Source organism: Chiloscyllium plagiosum, chromosome 3, assembly GCF_004010195.1.
Source record: "Chiloscyllium plagiosum isolate BGI_BamShark_2017 chromosome 3, ASM401019v2, whole genome shotgun sequence".
NCBI lineage: Eukaryota > Metazoa > Chordata > Chondrichthyes > Orectolobiformes > Hemiscylliidae > Chiloscyllium > Chiloscyllium plagiosum.
This window is the reverse complement of record NC_057712.1, coordinates 113,795,935-113,816,549: the sequence shown is the minus strand read 5'-3', so window position 1 is coordinate 113,816,549 and position 20,615 is coordinate 113,795,935. Positions and strand designations below refer to the sequence as shown.

At 39.3% G+C, this 20,615-nt stretch overlaps 1 protein-coding gene across 7 annotated transcripts in view; it reads right to left on the bottom strand.

Moving 5' to 3' along the window:
- Positions 1 to 20,615, bottom strand: part of LOC122548449 (probable L-cysteine desulfhydrase, chloroplastic) — a 170,259-nt gene that overhangs the window by 67,421 nt on the left and 82,223 nt on the right. For 6 of the 7 annotated variants that reach the window (XM_043687141.1, XM_043687136.1, XM_043687140.1 and 3 more), the window contains 4 exons: positions 16,474 to 16,568; positions 11,140 to 11,261; positions 6,972 to 7,031; positions 5,048 to 5,211 (listed from right to left, as the gene is read on the bottom strand). In XM_043687141.1, the coding sequence (XP_043543076.1) occupies positions 5,048 to 5,211; positions 6,972 to 7,031; positions 11,140 to 11,261; positions 16,474 to 16,568 (441 nt within the window). The remainder of the gene's footprint in view (positions 1 to 5,047; positions 5,212 to 6,971; positions 7,032 to 11,139; positions 11,262 to 16,473; positions 16,569 to 20,615) is intronic. The other variant, XM_043687139.1, reaches the window with a different exon arrangement.

The following is a 20,615-nucleotide window of genomic DNA, read 5'->3' as shown; positions in this document are numbered from 1 at the left end:
AGGCGTTGGGGACCGGGGAAGCGAAAATCATGGAGGAAGTGGAGGGCGTGGGTGGTGTCCCGAACGTAGGTGGGGAGTTCTTGGACTAAGGGAGACAGGACCGTGTCGAGGTATGCAGAGATGAGTTCGGTGGGGCAGGAGCAGGCTGAGACAATGGGTCGGCTGGGGCAGTCAGGTTTGTGGATTTTGGGCAGGAGGTAGAAACGGGCGGTGCAGGGTTTTGGGACTATGAGGTTGGAGGTGGTGGATGGGAGATCCCCTGAGGAGATGAGGTTATGGATGGTCTGGGAGATGATGGTTTGGTGGTGGGAGGTGGGGTCATGGTCAAGGGGGCAGGAGGAGGAGGTGTCCGCAAGCTGGCGTTTAGCCTCAGCGGTGTAAAGAATATATGAATAGGAAGGGTTTGGAGGGATATGGACCAAGTGCTGGCAAGTGGGACTAAATTAAGTTGGGATATCTGGTCGGCATGGACGAGTTGGACCAAAGGGTCTATTTCCGCGCTGTACATCTCTATGACTTTTTAAAAAATGAAAATATAATTCTTAGGACTAAAGGGATCAAAGAATCTGAGGATAAAGCATGAAGTATGAGTTGGATGATCAGCCATAATCATACTGAATGGTGGAGCAGGCTCAAAGGGACGAATGATCTATTCCTGTTCCTTTTTCCTTTGTTCCTATGTAATGAAATAACCAAACAGGGAAGGAGAGAGATATGAATAAAGCATCTTACCAAGGCACAGTGAGGCAGATGGTGAGACAAGACAGGGGATGGAGGAGCTGATGAAGGAGAGGCAAGGCTGAGAGCTGAATGAAGAGAGTGAGGAGACACTTAGGAGTAGTATGACTGAACAAGGCAATGTAAATTAGAGCAAAAGCTTGTGAGATTAGGTTGACAGTGGGATGGCCAGAGAGGGAAAGTATAGACTGAGAGTAGATTAGCTAATGAGGATGAGTTGAGGTAGGTAAAGAGACGAAGAGAGTAAGGTGTGGTGGGACCAGTGTGGCCAAACAGGGAACAGAGAGTTGAAGTGGACAAAATGAGGTGAGTTTGTGAGCAGAGTGGTTGAAGTGGTCAAGGTGAGGAGCCTCTGGCAGCAGAGCATTTGAAGAAGGGAAGGTGAAGTGAGCTGGCAGTAAAGCAGTTGAAGTGGCGAGAGTGAGGCAAGTCTAGGAGCTGAGGTCAAAGTGGGAAAGATGAGAATAGCCTTAGAGAGGATTAGAGCAGCTGAAGAGGATGAGAAGATGTATGGTTTGAAGCAGAGCGGTAAAGAGACACTGGCAAAGCAAGAGCCTAATTAACATTTCTTTGTTCTGCTTGTTCTTAATCACATAAGAATAGAGACCTGCAAGCAGTGATGCTACAGATGCATATACAAAGCTGAGTGCAGCACATTCCAACAACAAGATAAAGCTGACTTTTTGATGAACACTTATTGTGTCAGTTTGCCACATCATAGTCCCCAAATCCCAACAGCCCCCTTCGACCTTATTCCCACCCTAGTACATCTATCATTTCAGCCTGTTTCTGCCCCACTCATTTTATGTTTTCTTATCTTGGCTCTATTTTTTTCTCCCCTCATCCAGTCTCTTCCCACCTACATCTCTGACTCTTTTGATACATTCCCTCAATTCAACAATTTCTAGTTTCTTAGCTCTGGTTGCCTCATCTTCACCATGGATATTCAATCCGTCCACATGTCAATACCACCCTCAGGATAGTCTGAGGGGTCTCCACTTCTTCCTTGAATGGGAGCCCTGAATAATCCACCAACAACGCTCCTCTGCCTGGTTAAGCTTATTCTCACTTTGAACAACTTCGGATTAAAATTGCCAGATAAAATGTGTGGCTATGGCTTTTTGTAGCACATGTTGTACATTCCTTGTTCTAGTTCTATCAAATTACTCCCAAAAGTCTTTCTTTGAAGACTCTATTGGTGCTGGTTTCTACATTTGTCCTGAACTGGAAACTGAATTTACAGTCTATTGGCTCTAAAGCTGAAATTTAGATTGCTGCTACTGAAATTTAAACAAAAATACATTTTAAAAGTTCTATGGTGGAAAATTTATGCTGCAGCTGTCCAGAAACTACTTAAAAATTACCAGCAATAGACAAATTTGTTGAGGTGTTGGGATGGCTATATATACCTAAAACACTGGATTATGATGACTTTTTAATTATTTGTCCTCAAGATGATTTCTATCAAGGTCAATGATGGAGAGCAAGTTATTGTCAATAAATGAAGCCAGTGACAAGTAAATTATGACAAGTAAAACATGGTTTCCAGATGTGGCAACTAAACTGTAAGAGTGGTGAAAAACGTGCTGGACCCTACCAAACTGGGGTCATGATCTAAGTGGCATGAAACACTTTGGAAAGTCTTACTTCTAATTGTCCCTTATATTCAGGCTTCAGTAGAGCATGTTTCTCTTTAATGTAGAGAAACAAAACCAATTTCTGATCCAGAATGTGTAGCCAAGTTTTATCTGCTATACATGTAACAGAAGTAAATAAAATCACTCACAATGATCTGAAACTTTGCCAAAAGCTACTAGAAATTGCTAAACATAAACATACTTATAGATTTTATCAGAATCAGTCATCATAACCTTAAATTGCACGACATGGCAACATGGTGATAACAAATGAGACTTTTAAAAAGCTTTTTGAAAACATTTCTGATGATTTTATATACTTTTTGTGATATATTTTGAGATTTAATCAGGCACTAATGAGGTTTAGTAAACAATTGCCAACTGTTAAGTGTTTGAAAAACATTTATAATCTTATACCAAATCTCTTGATTTGCATGTTGATGGGTTGGCATGTTGGATATACTGACATGATGCTTCTACATAACCATGAGTTCACAAAATACTCAACAAAGCAGTTTCAGTCTGCTCAAAACCAATATGTACTGTGTGCCAAATTGAAAAGGTCAAATGGATTCATTTTCTTTTTGTTTAAATAAAAGTAGAACAAACACATTGTTCGAAACAGTAGAAGTAGGAAATGTTTTCAGAATGTGGGACATGGAATTTAAGACTGATAGAAAATTCTCATGAACTTTTTAATTGTTTATCAGAACAGATCCCTTTTAATAAGTCCAGAATTGTAAATGTACTGATATTTTGGGCTGAATTTTCTGGTGAGTGTTGAGACCATGTGCGAGTGCCAAGTCTGAGCTATCTAAGTAGAATGAACACGAATAAAAGCTTCCATTTATTGTCTGGCCAATTAGGGATGGTGGGGAAGTTGTGCAGCCAGCAGAGCCATCGGCTGTGATGGCTGGTACGGCCACTGGGAGAATTAGGTGCTGTGTTTATGGGAACAAGGTTGTCTCAAAATACCTGAAGAGTTCTAAAATATTTAAAAGTAACTGAAGCTCACAGCTGTCAGGTTACATTTTGGAGAGAAATCTAGCACACAGGATAGCAGAGGCCTGTGCCTGTAGGCTGTTGTAATAGGCGGTAGTGAGAAAAGAGAGAAGGTGGAGGATGCTTCTGAAGTCAAAGGGAGCAAGTTTAATAGACAAGGCAGGCAAAAACATGACAAAACAAGCTATTACAGAAACATGGCTGATGGAGAGATGGGTTTGGCAGCTCAATGCTCTCTGTACAGATGCTACAGGAGGGATAGATAAGGAGGCAAGAGAGGAGGGGGAGTGGCATTTTTGATTTGAGAAAACATCACTTTTATACTTAGAGAGGATATTCCTCAGGGATTGTCCAGTGAAGATATACGGGTGGAACTGAGAAATAAGAATGGGATGATTACCTTGATGGAATTGTACTATCGGCCACCAATAGTCAGCATGAAATTGATGACCAAATATGTAAGGGGATCTCAGATGTCTGTAAAAAATAATAGGATTGTAGTAGTAGCGGATTTTAACATTGCAAAAATTGACTAGACTGCCATAGTGTTAAGGGTTTGGATGGAGAGGAATTTCTTAAGTGTGTTCAAGAACATTTCCTTTATCAATATACAGATGTACCTACTAGAAAAGGAGCAAAACTCAACCTTGTCTTGGAAAATAAGGTAGGCTAAGTGAGAACACTTTGGAAGCAGTGACCATGATTACATTAATTTTAAAATAGTAATTGAAAAGAATAGGCCTTGCATAGAAGTTAAAGTTCTAGATTGGATCAAGCCAATTTTGACAGTATTGGTCAGGAACTTTCAAAAGTTGATTGGAGTAGGTTATTCATAGGTAAAGGGATGACTGGCAAGTGGGAGACTTTCAAAAATGAGGTGCAGAGCTCAGAGATAGTATGCTCTGTGAGAGTGAAGGGCAAGGCTGATAATGTAGGGAACATTGGATGACTAGAGACATTGAGGCTCTGGTCAAGAGAAAGAAGGAGGTATATAGAACAGGGATCTAGTATTGTGACCAGTAGAATAGTGAAACTGGAGATCGATTGTGTGCTTATATTAATATGGCTTGTAACATAATGATTTTTTTTTCTATTACTTGAGGGAAATAATTATGATTTGTATTGAGCATCTTAGAATTAATGGTAAATACTTTTGTTTTTGTTTACTCCAGAAGAAAACAGGGAAGTGCCTCTAATTTTGTTTTTTCCTCTTTTTGATACATTGAAGTGTGATTACCAGCCTTTCCTGAAATTATTGAAATTTACTGGGGCATAGCCATGTAGACATCATCAGACTTTTGAAAACTCATCCTGTAAGACTTGGGCAATGATGGGATAGAGAAAGCATTACATGCAATATCAATGCTATTCTCCAGAATTTAACATACACTGAACAATATTTTTCTCTGTACTTAACTTGAGGATGCTGAAGTCAACCATAGTGACTTCTCAGTGATGTAAGATTGGATACTTTAACACTAAACAATGCTCAAACATGGTATCTGCCATAGTTCAATGACTTAGTATGTCATATGATGTGCATTTACAAATATGACGTCCTGAGCTATGTTATTGAGGGGCTGTTCAAGTTTAATTGTAAATATAATTTGCAAAAGTATCTTAAAGAAAAGTTTATTCACAGTAAGCATGTTGTTGAGTGTTGGCTTTACCTGTCCAGATGTATTCAGAACTGAAGCCAAAGCCGAATCCATGTGAAATCACAAGTGGCTGTAAGCAGTTTTGGAGCTCTGGTTTTACATACAAGAATGCGCAACCTTTTGGACTACACAGCCATTTGTGGCAATTGGATGTATAGTAATCAGCACCTAGAGAGCTGAAACATAATTATTATACTTATTCAGAGATTTAATCATTTGATGGCAATACAATTTTAGCAAGGACAAAGTGATAAGCAGTTATGATTCTTAGGGTTAAAGGGATCAAAGGGTATAGTAAGAAACCAGGAACCAGGGTATTGATTTTGATGATCAGCCATGATCATATTAAATGGTGGAGCAGGCTCAAAGGCTTTAATAGCCTCGAAATAACTCCACAGAGGCCAGTATTCAATCAACAAGTTGCCCTTTATTTACACATGGAAATTCCTTGATCCTGGTACTCAGAGCCAGCTTTCAGAGTGTCAGAATGTCTGACACTCCTCTTTTTTTTTTCTTTTTTGCGGACAGTCCTTGACACTGGTCTAGCTCCCTCAGAGCCAGCTGTCAGAGTGAATAAGATGTCTGACACTTCTGTTTGTTTTTTTTTCCCTCAGAGTCAGCTCTCAGAGTGAACAGAACCTCTGACACTCTTGTTTCTTTTTGAGACACAGTGAAAGACACAAGGTGCTTTATTCAGTTTCCACCACCAGGAAGAAAAGAAACACCCGAATGGCTAGTGACAAGCGATGCCCTTCAATCAAAGGGCAATGCTGTGTGATCAAGACTCTCCTCTTTTTATCTGTCGGCTAGGACTCCCTGATTGGTGCTGTTAATCTGGTGCAATCAGGGAACTCATATTCTATAAGATCCACCTAGCTGACCTTGTTACAATCACTACAGACCCATGGCCCTTTTCAATGTTACCTTGTTTCTAATAGCTGTCAGATTGAGCCTGGTTGAAGAGGTCAAGATAACTAAACCATCCTGACATACAATAGCATTGTAATCACTAAACAATTTGGATGAGAATACAGGAGGCATGGTTAGTAACGAGTGAAGAAGGTTGTCTAAGAATACTATGGAATTTTGATCAACTGGACCAACAGGCCAAGAAATGGTAGATGAAGTTTATTTTAGGTAAATGCGATGGGTTATACTTTGGTAAGATAAACCAGGGATAGACTTAAACATTTAATACTAGGGCCTTGCAGAATGTTGTCGAACACAGAGACCTAAGGGGTGCAAGTACATAGTTCCTTAAAAGTAGTGTCACAGGTAGGTAGGGTGGTGAAGAAGGTGTTTGGCATATTTGCCTTCATCAATCAGAACAGTGAATACAGGAGTTGGGATGTCATAATACAGCTGTACATTGGTAAGGCCACATTAGGAGTATGCATGCAATTCTGGGGTCGCCCTGCTTTGGAAAGGATCTTATTAAACTTGAAAGGGTACAAAAAGACTTACAAGGATATTACTGAGTCTGGAAGGTCTGAGTTAGAAAGAGAGGTTGGATAGGCTGGGACGTTTTTTCCCTGGAGCGCAGGATACTGAGGGGTGACCTTATAGAGTTATATAAAATTATGAGGGGCATAGTTAAGGTGAATAGCTAAGATCTTTTCCCCAGAGTAGAGGAGTCCAAAACGTGAGGTTTATGGTGGGAGGGGAAAGATTTAAAAGGGACCGTGAAGGGCAACCTTTTCACACAGAGGGTGGTGCATATATGGAATGAGCTGCTAGAGGTAGGTACAATTACAATATTTAAAAGACATTTGGACAGGTACATAGATAAGAAAAGTTTAGAGCGATATGAGTGAAATGCAGGGAAATGGGACTAGTTCAGTTTAGGAAACTTGGTTGGCATGGATTGGGTCGAAGGATCTGTTTCTGTGCTGTATGATTCTATGACGATGAGTTAAATTACTGTGGGTTTACTTGCCTGAGTTTCAGATCCATTATGCCAAGTGTGTGTGCTCCATCTATAAGTACCTTTGTACCCCTATTGAATATATAACAGATTGCTGTAATTAAAAATGCTACCCAAATTATAGATATATTCACATTAAATTTACTTAGAAATACTATGAAATAAATATAGAAGAATGGTGCACTTGTAATCCACATTCAAATGAGAAACATGGTTTTTGGACTGAAAAGCTTTCGTTATTATGAGAGAACGAGTAAATCAAGTCTATACTTTCTGGAGCTGAAAAGAATGAGAGATGAAGACATTGAAAGGAACACGATTTTGAACAAGCTTGACAAGATAGACATTGAGAAGTTATTTTGCCCCAAATGTCTAACCTAGAATGCAGGGGCACAGCCTCAGGATAAGGAAGGGACTGATTATTTATGGCTGAGATGAAAAAGCAATTTCTTTACTCAGAGGTTTATGAATCTTTGGAATTCTCTAATCCAAAGATTTGGAGACTGCTTCATTGAATATTGTTATGGAGATATTTTATCTCAAATATTAATTTGTAATGATACTATATCAATTAGACTGATATATTGATTGAACATATGTATGCATTACTTGAATAGTTTGGAAAGAATGCTCTCTAAAACTAAAGATACTGGCAACAGCAGCAATAATGTTGCATTTGCAAGGGACAGGCTTCTTGGATGGAAATGCCAAATGTGCAACACTGATAGAAAGAAGTCACATGACTCACTTTGCAGCTGGAAAGAGATATTTTTATTTCAATACAGTGAGTCGAAGAAAAGCTTAGTATGGAGCGAAAGTCTTTGCCCTCTCTTGTCTCTGAACCCACACTCTTCAAAAGATGAGAGTTGAAAACTCACTGGACGGCCTCATTACTATAAGTAAAGGGCTCTTAAAGGGGAATTCAGTATCTACAATATTGTCTCCAGAAAAGCAAACTCAGAAAACTATATCTGATTCAGGAAGAGACTCCAACTTCAACAGTTTGTGGGGGAGATTACTTCAGCTACAGAGACAATCAATGAATGTTTATATTCTGAAATGATTTTATTCTACTACTTGACCAAAGTACATTTAAAATATAGCTTTACAGAGTTTTATTTTTCTCAGACTTGGAGCCTTTGTACGTGTCGATGTCTGTTTTTCAAGGAGGGCAGGTGCACATATTTGCATAGTTTAAATCTTTTGTTAATAATTTTTACATCTTTGTCTGAGTACATTTCTTTTGCAGCTAACTAGTTCTTCATTTGATACTGAAGGAACCTGGCTGGCGTGTTCTGATATTTATCCATACTTGGTAACATCACCTCACTCTTAAAATTCAAACTTTGTTGGGCCCAATGGAGGAATAGAACAAGAAATGGAATCAGATCATCACTCCTAACTTTGATCATAACAATAGATTCAGGGCAGGTATAGCGATTCCATGATTCTTTGTGAGACAGATCAACTTACTATCTTTATTCATGTTAATTTCTATCAATCATATTGTTAAACTTTATTAAATGTCTTTACTAAGGTAAGTGAAACAAATGAATGCTATTAATTGTCTGAGCACACATAAAACAGGAGCAGGTGTAACAATGGGTGCGGGATGAGAGGAAGAAGACTGAGAAAACTTAATAAATTCTCTTGGTTTCTATCTCATCTCATCTCATCTCTATCTCTATCTCATCAAATGGCTTGAATTATATTAACACATCACAGGCATTGGTTTATGCTCCATCCTTTGATGGCGTAACTCTATGTGATTTGTACATTTTTCCTCTTTTTACCCAGACGCCTATGTGAATTGGTAATCAGTAATTGAAAAAAAAATCTATTCCTATAGTAACAGTTATACCATAGAGCAGTTGAAGTATTTTGAAACAAAGAACCTAACATATTTATGCATTTTCAGTGTTTTTGAACAAAGAATTTAGCAAACATCTTTCTATGAAGTGTATTAAATAGATTAGTTTTGGCTGAGGGTATCTTTACTCAATGTAAGCTACACCTCACTAAATATCTCTCTGTTGGTATAGACCCTGTAACCCTGCAACCATTGAGATGGGAGTCAGCTAACCCAGTTTCACCTAGGCTCACTTTTATTTACTATTTACCAGGAGGCATGTAATAGAGATTGGTGCCCATAAGCTAGATTTAACTGTGCCTCCCAATAGTAAAATTACTAAAAAAAATATAAATGTATCTTCTACTTCAAAATATTAAGTTTCAATGGTCTGGTATTCAGCTTCTACTGTCTGGCTAGCCATTCTGAGCTGTTTGGAACAAGAGTTTGTTGTCTTATCACAGTAGAAACTCGGAGTGGAAATTGTATAAGATCAGATAAAAAAACTTAAAGGGTGAGCACTTGACTATCACACAGCTTGCAGTGAATTACAGCTGTTGTCTACTGCTTAAACGGAGTTGGATGAGGAAGTCTTTCTTTTTTAGGTACCCAGGTATCTAAATGGAGTCAAATCAAACATGGTCCATGTTAAAAGGGGACAGGATATTAATATTGGCTATTAAACTTGAGTCTGAATTTTTACAATAACGGAGAGCCCCTCTATCATTGCAAAAATGGTGAAAAACACAGAAATCCCATCCCTGATCACTACCATTTTTGTCGGAGCAGGAATGGGAATGGATCAGGTTTAACATATTTATGTTTTGCTGAAACAGCAGTCCACATTAATCAGCAGCTGCTTTTCGTGTGATTTTAGTGACCTGAGTGTGTGAAACATGAAATTCACAGATTAGACCTGGTAGGAGAAGGATACCCTTTTGGAGAATTGAGTACCTCTTTGGAAATGGTCCCAAGGTATCTTTGGGGAAGGTCATGTATCCTTTGATGGAGGTATCCCTTTGGGATTGTTAATATTAGAATGAACGTGTGCAAAAAAAACTGTCATTGGAACTGTCAAGAGGTACTGTCAAAAGTATTATTGCATTTAATTGCCCGGTACTTTAAATAGTTGAAAACATTGTCTGGAGACTTTAAAAAAAGTACTTGCTATTTCAGTCTGTTTATTGAGATAAGCCTAAATGCTAAAGTTATTAGATTAATGTTAAATAACTGATTTCACTCCCTTTTATTATCACATTAGGGTGCTTTCAATTTCAATTTCAATTTGATTGACACATTGAAGACAGACTGTGAACTCCACTGTTTGTTCTGATATGCGATTGTTCACTGGAACAAAATCTCTGTAATTATAATTGAAGGGAGTTAAAGGGAGTGAATGTGAAGTATGCAATAAACATTTAGAACATGACAGAAGGTAAAATAAAACGTAAAAGGCATTAGGGAAATAGGGATTTATAAACAAGTTAAAATGAACAACTTAATGACCAAATTTCAATTTTGATACAGTATTGAGTAGAAGAAATTAACAACTCATATTTATATAGCATCTTTACTGTAACAAAACATGTCTAGACACTTCATAAAAAAACAAAAAGCTATAAAGAACTCATTGCTATAATTTAGTTTTAGCTTCTTCATAAATATGTGGCATAATTCTAAATGGAAAGGAAAGATTCTTCTTTTGATATCAGTTAAATTAGTCAAAAATGTTATTAATGTAACCATATTTAATAATGTAACACAAAGCATGATAACAGTTCTTAAAACAGTTGTTTTAATTAACAACTCAAACTCTGAATGGTACAAAGCACTGTTTTATTTATCTTGAGAAAAATTGTCCCCGTGAAGAATGAAGAATATGAAAAATGTTTTCAAACATAACTACTTTTATACCATAACTCTTCCTCCACATGGCTGCCAACCTTTAGGAGTGTATTGAAGTCTCCAGAAAATAAAAACTAATATCTAGAAAACTGGGTCAAGCAGTGGTGTTAAAACATCTGCCTTTAAATTTCTTGAATATTTTAATTAATTATTTGCAAAAATATTGGCAATGGACAATAAAAGGAATTTTGACCTGACAGTCAAGGTTAATCCAGTTGGCAACACTAGAGTCTATTGATTTTCTAATTGGGATGGAAAGATGATATATCTGGAGGATGGACTAATGGAAGAATTGTCAGGATTTGTTTGAGGTTGGTATGTCACATGCTGCAGCATATAGGAACAGACCAAACCAAACCCTATTCTTTCTCCATTAGGAATTACAAAAATTACTGCATGAGTGAACGGAATTTTCTCCTACATTACCTTTGGTGACAAATGTCGATGATTTCTGGTAATGGATTTATGAATGATGCATTGCTGGGAATATGATCAAACACAGCCAATTTTGTCCCAGGCTGCAAAGACTCCTTCAATTTTGTGATAATCTAAAGAACAGTAATAAAATCTGATTAAATCTATTATATGTTGCAATGTTTCTCAAGCTTTAAGATAAAATATTTCTCACACCCAATCTATAAATTTCGTAGCCTGTCAAATTCAATGATAAGAAACTTCAATCATCATTAACAGATGGGCACAGGTCTAGAAGTTGGTCTGCAAGCTACCTGTTTCTCAAGGACTAATTGGATTACTAAGACCCCACTATGATAGCTAGGGAAGCATACACATATTTCTGGTCATAATTACTTTGTTCACCATAGTGAGTAGGGGAAAAGACATGAGTTATATTGTACCTATGGCCAAAACAAGTTAGACCTGTTGCATATGTGACATATCTTTGTTTGAGGTCCCCCTTCCACCGTGGCGTGGACCCAGTGAATCAAACCCTTGTCATTTTCTGCAGTAATTAAGTTTTATAACTCACCCTGAATGAGGAACAGTCATCATGCATCCTTTGGCTTGACATTGAAGGGGAGAATCCCACTGCTCCCTGCCACCATATTGCTGATCCCTGACTGTGAATCTCCAATGCCTCCTATCTTCCTCCATACAGCTGCTGATTCTGGCCTCAACGCCTGTGACTACCCCAGGTCCTGACCACCAGTCTTGCATTCCATTATCCCCTAGGCTCAAAGATTCCTGATCCCTGGTTCTAGTTTCTGCAAAGCCAGCTTCAGATCTTATCATTCTGAAGCACTGAAAATATCTTGGATAGCTAGAACATGTTTGAGTTCCTGAATGGTTGCGAATCTAACCAATTTTAATACATACAATATTCATTTTGATTAGATGTCAATACTGTTCTGATAATTACAAACCTGTTTTATACAGCTGAAAATCATTTTTTATAAATATTGTCAACGATGTTCAAATTTCCATGGGACAGAGGAAGTTCAAACAAAAACAGAAAATGCTGTAAAAACTAAGCAGATCTTGTATCATCTGTGAATTTCTCCAGCATTTTCAGTTTATATTTTAAATTTAGACTGAGTTACAGCCATGTGCATATGAGGTTGCAGAGAGATGGTGCCACTTACTTGTGCCACTGACCCATGTTGCTATCTCTACCTAGGCTAGATCTGCCTAATGGGATAGCCTCCTGCTGCCATCCTGCAGGAAGAGAACGCCCTTCTGACAGTTAACTCACCAAACAGCATCTACAGAACAGTAAACCAGGGAGCCACCAAAGCTTTCACGGCTGGCATTTCTGGGGTGACCACTACAGTCTAAGGGGAAGCTAGAGGTCTGCAGCATTTAAAATGCTTTTAAATATCGTGCCACCAAATTTTGCTTGCTACCCAATTTTCTAAGTAACTCTCACAATATCATGTCTACATGGATTATGAACTGAAAAGCATGTATTCATGTGAAATAATGCACCTTATGAAGTGGTGGATTTGACACCATTCAACATACTCAATATCATGCTTTAACTATAAAATAACAATCGGTAGTCTTTATTGTGATATAAAAAACATGTGGCCAATGTGTGCATAGCTCCCACAGGCAGCATTATGACAACGACCAGATAATCTATTTTTATGATGTTAACTCGCAAATGGCACTAGATTAGGTTAGGATATCTGGTTGGCATGGACGAACTGGACCAAAAGGTCTGGAAATAGAAGTGATGTTAATGGAGTAAACAGTCAACTATCCAGCACAATGATTATAAGGAACTGCAGTTATAGAACATGAGTCGCACTGTCAGTATGTTCCAAACTGCTCCACAACTAGAAAAATGCTTTTGAAAAGTGGTCAATATTGTTTTTGCTGACATATTTTCACAGACAGTTTTCATAGAGCAAAGCTCTATAAAAAGCAAGGAGAGCAGGTAAGTCAACAGAGGACACCACGAATCTCCATTATTGTTGACAGAGCCCTCAGGCTTGCTCGATTTCATGCGGTTCGATTTCATTGAATGTGGCAACAACTCCAAAGTCCTGTCTGACCCCCATAACATTTGACTCTATTGTTAATTAGTATGTTATCTAATTCAGTCTTGGACATATTCAGTCCTCAGCTTCTTTTAGCTATCCATATCCTATGGTTTGAAATTCTCCTCTTAAAATAAAAAAAAAGGGGTGTGGATGGGATTGAGCTCTTATAGAGTCAAGGAGATGTACAGCATGGAAACAGACCTTTTGGTCCAACTCGTCCATGCCGACCAGATATCTCCACCTAATCCAGTCCCACTTGCTGCACCCGGTCCATATCCCTCCAACCTTTCCTATTCATGTACCCAACCAGGTGCCTTTTAGGTATTGCAGTTGTACCAGCCTCCACTACTTTCTCTGGCAGTTCATTCCATACATGCAACACCCTCTGTGTGAAAAGGTTGCCCTTCAGGCGCCTTTTATATCTTTTCCCTCTCACCCTAAACCTATGCCCTCTAGTTCTGGACTCCCCCAATCCAGGGAAAAGACGTTTGTTTATTTATCCTATCTATGTCCTTCATGATTTTATAAACCTCTATAAGGTCACCCTTCAGCCTCCGTCACTCCAGGGAATACAGCCCCAGCCTATTCAGCCTCTCCCTATAGCTCAAATCCTCTAACCCTGGAAGCACCCTTGTAAATCTTTTCTGAACTCTTTCAACATCCTTTTGATAGGATGCATGCAGTATTCCCAAAGTGGCCTAACCAACGTCTTGTACAGCCACAAGATGACCTCCCAACTCCTATACTTAAAACACTGACTAATACAGGAAAGTATATCAAACACCTTCTTCACTGTCCTATCTACTGTGACTCTACTTTCAAGGAGCGATGAACCTCCATTCCAAGGTCTCTTTGTTTAGCGACACTCCCTCGGATCTTGCCATTAAGTGTATAAGTTCTGCTAAGATTTGCTTTCCCAAAATGCATCACCTCGCATTTATCTAAATTAAACTCCATCTGCCACCCCTCAGCCCATTGGCCCATCTGTCAAGATCCCATTGTAATCTGTGGTAATTTTTTTTGCTATCCACTACACCTCCAATTTTGGTGTCACCTGCAAACTTACTAACTTTACCTCCTATGTTCACATCCAAATCATTTATATAAATAATAAAAAATAGAGGACCCAGCACCGATCCTTGTGGAACTCCACTAGTGACAGTGAAATTGATCTCTCTGACAAGGTTTTTGTTAAATATCTCCATTTACAGCTCAGCATGCATATTATTCTTTATTCTACCCAAAGGATTCTGGGAAAGCCATGTAACCACAAATTAAGAACTACAGTGTATATTGGCAATTAGCCCAGCACCAAAAAACAATAAAACTGCACCTACAAATCTGAAAAATTAACCCAAACTGATGAGATCTTAAGCCAAGGTCCTTACCTTCCCTCTTAGGTGAACATAAAAGATCCTATTACACTAATTCAAAGAAAGGCAGGGGAGGTATCTCAGTACTTGGTCAGTATTAATCCTTAAAACAACCACACACGGTGAGTCCTGCCCTTCCAATTTGTCTTTCTTTTGAAATGTTTCAATTTTGTGTATTCTAAACATCCCCTTCAGTTCCACATCATTATTGATCTATTTCTTAACATAATATGGCAGTTCACTCTGTTTCATGCCCTTATAACTGACTTAGGTTTAAAACACTAGTCTTAAACCCAGTCTTCTCTCCCTCAAACTCAATGCAAAATTCAATCATATTATAATTGCTGCTACAAAAGGGCATTTCCATAGAGATAATTAATTAATCCTACCTCTTGAACAATATGAGGTCTAGTATACTTTGCTCAAAGATGTCCTGTTCTAAGAAACTATCCCAAAGTCATTCTATGAACTCCTCACCTCAGCTACTTTTGTCCACCTGATTTTTTCAGTCTATACATAGTTTAAAATTCCCTATGCTTATTACCATGCCTGTCTGACAGGCTTCTGATTTTCTTTCCTTTATACTCCAGCCTACTGTGTAGTTACTGTTAAGAGACTTGCATACCACTCCCACAAGTGACTTTTTACCTTTATCATTTTTCATCTTTAACCAAACCTTCTACATACTGGTTTCCTGAATTTAGGTCATCCCTGTCTAATAAGCTAATACCTTTATTAATTCACACTGCTCCTTCTCTCTATCTTTTTCTACCTTCCTATTCTCCTAAATACTCTTCAATATTCAGTTCCCAATTAGTGTCATCCTGCAACCATCACACTTATTTGTGCTTTCTGTTCATCTGTTTTGTTACATGCTACTGTATATGTGTGCATAAGATACGTACCCTTTCTACTTCCCTAGTTATGCGGCTCACTAGAACAATCCTAGCACAGTTCAGGTTTAGATCATTCCAAGGGTAAGGGTCCCACTTTCCCAAGGCCTCTCAAACCAGGATTCATGTCTATCACACCAGTCAGTCCTTGAGCCACATATTCACTCCTTGATCTAAACTGTCATAAGCGGTTTGCATCTGGCTCAGTTAAAAGTCAGGGATTATTACCTTTGAGGTTTTACTCTTTAATTTTGTGCCTAGCTCCTTATACTGACTTCGAATAACCTCTTTCCTTGTTCTGCCTACACTGCTGATACCTCCATGGACCAACACATGGATCTTCCCCCTCCCAATGGAAGTTCGCTCCAGCCTTATACAATAGTCCCTGACATTGGGAAGGTAACAAAGTCTTCTTGATTTTTGTTCTTTCTGGCAAAGAATTGTGTCAATTCTCCTTCACACTATGCCTTGTGACCAGTACATTTCCTTTTTGCTCCTGCCACTAGAATAGCTTTCCATACCATGATGCCATGGTCAGTTAGTTCATTACTTCTGCAGTCCCATTTTCATCTGAACAAGTTGAGAGAACTTAAAAACCGTAGGATAATTGCAAAGGCTGTGGTCTTATACTCCTGATGTTTGGGGCCTTTTACAGCCCCAGCTGCAGCTGATCAAATCAGAACACTCTGTGCTAAGGGATTTGACCACTACCTGTTACAAAATATTCATGTATATATTCCCTTTCTGATGTGTTGCATTGCGTACAATTGAGCTTCTAGCTATATAACTCTCAGCTGTAGCTCATCAGGCCCCAGATACTTACTGTAGACCCGTGCCTTCTTGGGGTGCAGTACCCCTAGGCCGAGACGCTTGTGTAATAACATCTCTGAACAGGTTGATCAGAAAAATAGGTTACTGCAATCTGTTTGCTCTGGCTTGCATTGGCATCTAGGAAATATTTCTCATGTAATTTTAGTCTGACAACAGCACCTGATTAGGTCCAAAAAGCGGAAATTCCAGACTTTCTTCTTGCAATGCCACTCCTCGTTCATCACAAACTTGTTTAAGTAGTTTTTTCACAGCACCTACAGAGGCCAAAAAAGATTTGCTAAGTAGTCAAAATGAGCCATAAGTTACTGGAAGCAGGGCAACAAATAACTTCACTCGTTGGATTTGTGCCTGTCGACTTAACCACAATGATATTTTGCATTAGAAGTTGAAATCAGAGCTAATAACGTTTTGCAATGTGGAGAAGTAGTCATCTAGGAACTGAATATAAGACGACAAACAACTACGCACGTATTTTAAAAATGAAATTTAAGAACAGGTAGTTCTTATATAAGGTGATGGTTGTGTTCTTGTGCAACCCTGTATTATAGAAAAATCATGCTTCAGAAACAGACATTTTAAAAGTCCACACTTTAGAAAGTGTCCCCAATTAGTCAATCATATTATAGTAAATTCATGTTAACGAAATGCGTGTTATAGCAGAATGACCTGTGAAAGTGTCAGCACAAAGACTGAGAAAATGATGCCATTTAAAGTGAGCGAATTTAATATCAAACTCGGCATGGAAAGAAATATAAAGAAGAAGTAGTATTTGATTAAGAGTGAGAGGAGAAGATGGAAAGAACAGGTAGAGAAAAATCATTTTCTTTAGGATTTTTAAAAAAAATCCCCATCAATTAAAATTCAAATGAATGAGAATTCATACTTGTAATACCTTTTAGTTCCCGAGAGCATGTTTGCACAATTGAAAACTTACTAAGTTATTAACTGAATCTTAGACTGAAATATTAACATTCTGTGGTGAGTTTAGATTGAATCAACCATGCAAGTTAAGTTATAACATGTTCCAGTGAACACAGAGGCATTGGGCTGAATCTTATGTTACCTTGGTTAAAAGTAATTTTTGACTTATTTCATGGAGGGTTTCTCTCTGCAAAGCAGCAAGTTTTCTCACGCTATCATTTCAAACCTGCTTCATTAATTACCTACCCTACTCCGATGGTACCCTTTTATTCAATGCTAGCCCCATTTTACCACTCACGGCAGCCAGAGGAACTTGCCACTGCTGGGATATCCCCAAAATGGAGTGGCATCCCTGGTGTCAGTACCAACTTGGAATCTCAGCTGTGCACCAAGTCCACTACTGGCAGTCTGGAGTTGACCTTCACTGTCAACACAGTAGTACAGCAGCCATAACGCAACATTTCTCACATCATAGGGGTAAAACTTCTTCGCACATATGACTGCACATTCCTCCCAATTGCTGTTTAAGCACAAGGCCAAGCAATCACACTTGCTATGGCTGGATCCATCAATCATATTGGCAATTAAACTGTTTCAGTAACATAAGCAAAAGTAGAGGCTATTTGCAATGAGAACAGCGAAAAGTCAAATCCCTCGCAATTGATCATTTAACATGCTTATCAGAGTGAGACATGTCACATTTCAATAACGAGGTCCACGGAATTATTCATGTTGTCATTTTGTCATGGGACCTTATTTCAACAAGTGCTCAACTGGTTATGCCGCATCAAGATGGTTGCAGAGCATAAGTGCTGCACTATCATGCACATTCTCTCCAACCTCACAGTACACATGGAAGGTACCTTTGTATATAAGAGACTGTTCCATCATTCTTAACAGTTCAGGTTAAGAGATAATCAGTTCTGTGCTAAGCAAAAACCTGAAGAACTATGGGTGCTGGAAATCTGAAACAAAAACAGAAATAGCCGGAAAATCTCAGCAGTTCTGGCAGCATCTGTGGAGAAAACTCAGAATTAATGTTTTGGCTCCAGTGACCCTTCCTCAGAACTGAGGAGGTTAACTCAGAAAGAGTTAATGAAAAGTTTGAGTTTGAGCTGTGGTACTCCTTTTAAGGTTGCAAGATTACTTTTGCTTCACAAAGATCTCTACCTGCAATGACAAAAGCAACATTGCTTACGGGCAACATTTAAACACCACACATTGTACGCTACATGCATTTCACATATTCGATGATATGTTAGCAAAGGATTTGAACCTGCACTCATTAGGTGTGTGACAGATGTTATTGCTCCTTGAAGGGCCTTGTGTAGTGCAGATGTGGCACCCATGTTTTTGGCTATCAAACTGATACTGGGTCCACCCTTCCCAGGCATACTTCAATTTGCTTTTAGTAATCAACAGATCATGTAAGGTAACACAGGTCACACTGAACACCATGGCTCGAGCTTATCATCAGTTGGCATTTGCTATAGCTGTGAGATTGACTTAGCATTGTACCACACAGCAACATGTCCACCATTGAATGATGACTGCTGAGAAGCATGACAAGCTGCTGAGCTTTATATTTGTGCGAAACTACAAGGCAAGACAAAAATATTATGAGCTTTTAAAGTGCATCTGACAAGGCTATGTGTAAAATCACTGCCCTGGATGGTGCCTTGAGATGTTGGTCCTGAATGTACAAGATATCACTCTGGAGGGACAAGCAGTGAGCTGGAGTGGCCAGGAACCCAATTGACTTTCATGTTGGGAATTCTTAGTGCCTATTCTATCCAGTGCATGGGAAAATAGGGGCCCACATATTAATGAGGTGAGATTCAGTTATTGCAATAAGTAGCAATAGTCCCCACTAATAAGAACCTTGATGCTTCCTAGCAAGAACCTTGTTTCGACATCCAGAAAGTGCAAATTGTTGCTTCTGATATTGAGAAAAAACTTGCTGGAATTCTTCGATGATTCTCTCTAATTTCTCACCATAGTCCATGTCATGCAAGGCCCTGTAAGATTCCGTCTGGAGAGCTGCCATTTGTTGCAGCTAATACTGGAGTGGTACATCTCAGACAGCAACATTTGGATTTCTGTGCATCTGTCCTGTGTGAAGTCTCTGTAGCATCTGTGCATAAGTATAGGCAAATGCCATTAGTCTCACCCTTATGTTCAGGTTAAATGGTGGACCATTGTATGGAAGACAAATACAAGTAGAGTTACAGTTGAGTGGAATATCCATTTTCCATTCAGGAGCCAACCAGGGATTTGCCAGGTAGAGATCTTCCCTCACTCACTCCTGCCCCCACCACCACCTCTCATACTACTGATCCTGCATGGGTTCTACTTCCCAGAGCATTTGCCATCTTTCCTCCACATGTACCAGTAGTAATTGCCATACTTACCAATTTCAGCTCACTCATTTCTCTCCTTGTTTTACCACAATAGAGAAGACAGCCTACAATAGAGAAGGAAGAGCCTGGACAAATGGATGAGCCTCTGGCACTTGGAGGACTGTTTAGCCCCAGTCAGGGGAGGACCCAGGGGTGTCTGCAATGTCATCCACAAGCACAGAGAGAAATGGAAGTGGTAGACAGAAATGTTGAATGCAATGGCCTTCATTGCTCAGATGCTGCAGGAGTGTACCTACACACATGACCGTCTGTCTGCCTCCATTGGCAGGTTGGCGAGGGGGCCATGGACAGCCAAGTCCAGCACCCTTTGAGTAAGCTGGAGAAGCGCACACATCTGTAATCCATCGTTCCAGTCATTGGTCCATACACCCTCTGTGTAGTTGCAGCCATTTTCTTTACCACTCCAAACTTTCAGTTTCTACCCCAATAGAAAACAACAATGTGTGCTCTATGGGATGTGGCCTCCTGCCTCCTTGCGTCATTGAAGCTCTCTCAATTCAAATCCCTTTTCTATAGCCCTTCCTGTAAAATTTGCATCTTTGCATCTCCCAGGTCCCCACCCAACCCATCCATACGAGGTTTCACCTGCAGCCTTTTCCTTCAACCCCTGGCATTTGAGGGGAGCACATCTGAAGGAGTCATACATTAACCTGCCTCATCTGCCCCCCTTTTAGCCAAAGCATTCGTTTGCATTAAATTTTTACCTGTTGCATCCTCTTCACAATTTTCATCCTCCCTTCGCAACCAGCCTATAGACTCAAATCCCTTTGAATAAATTCAAAAATATGCTATGAGGGGCCCTTAGCCCCATTCCCCTGAGTTTCTGAATAAAAACTAGATGGACTGAGTGTGCCCCTTTGAGGTACCTAACTAGACAGTCATGGACAAGATGTTTCCAGACTCCTGGCTGATGGCTATACCTCTCCCAAATAGCATTAGCCGTACCTCTCTGGACTGGCC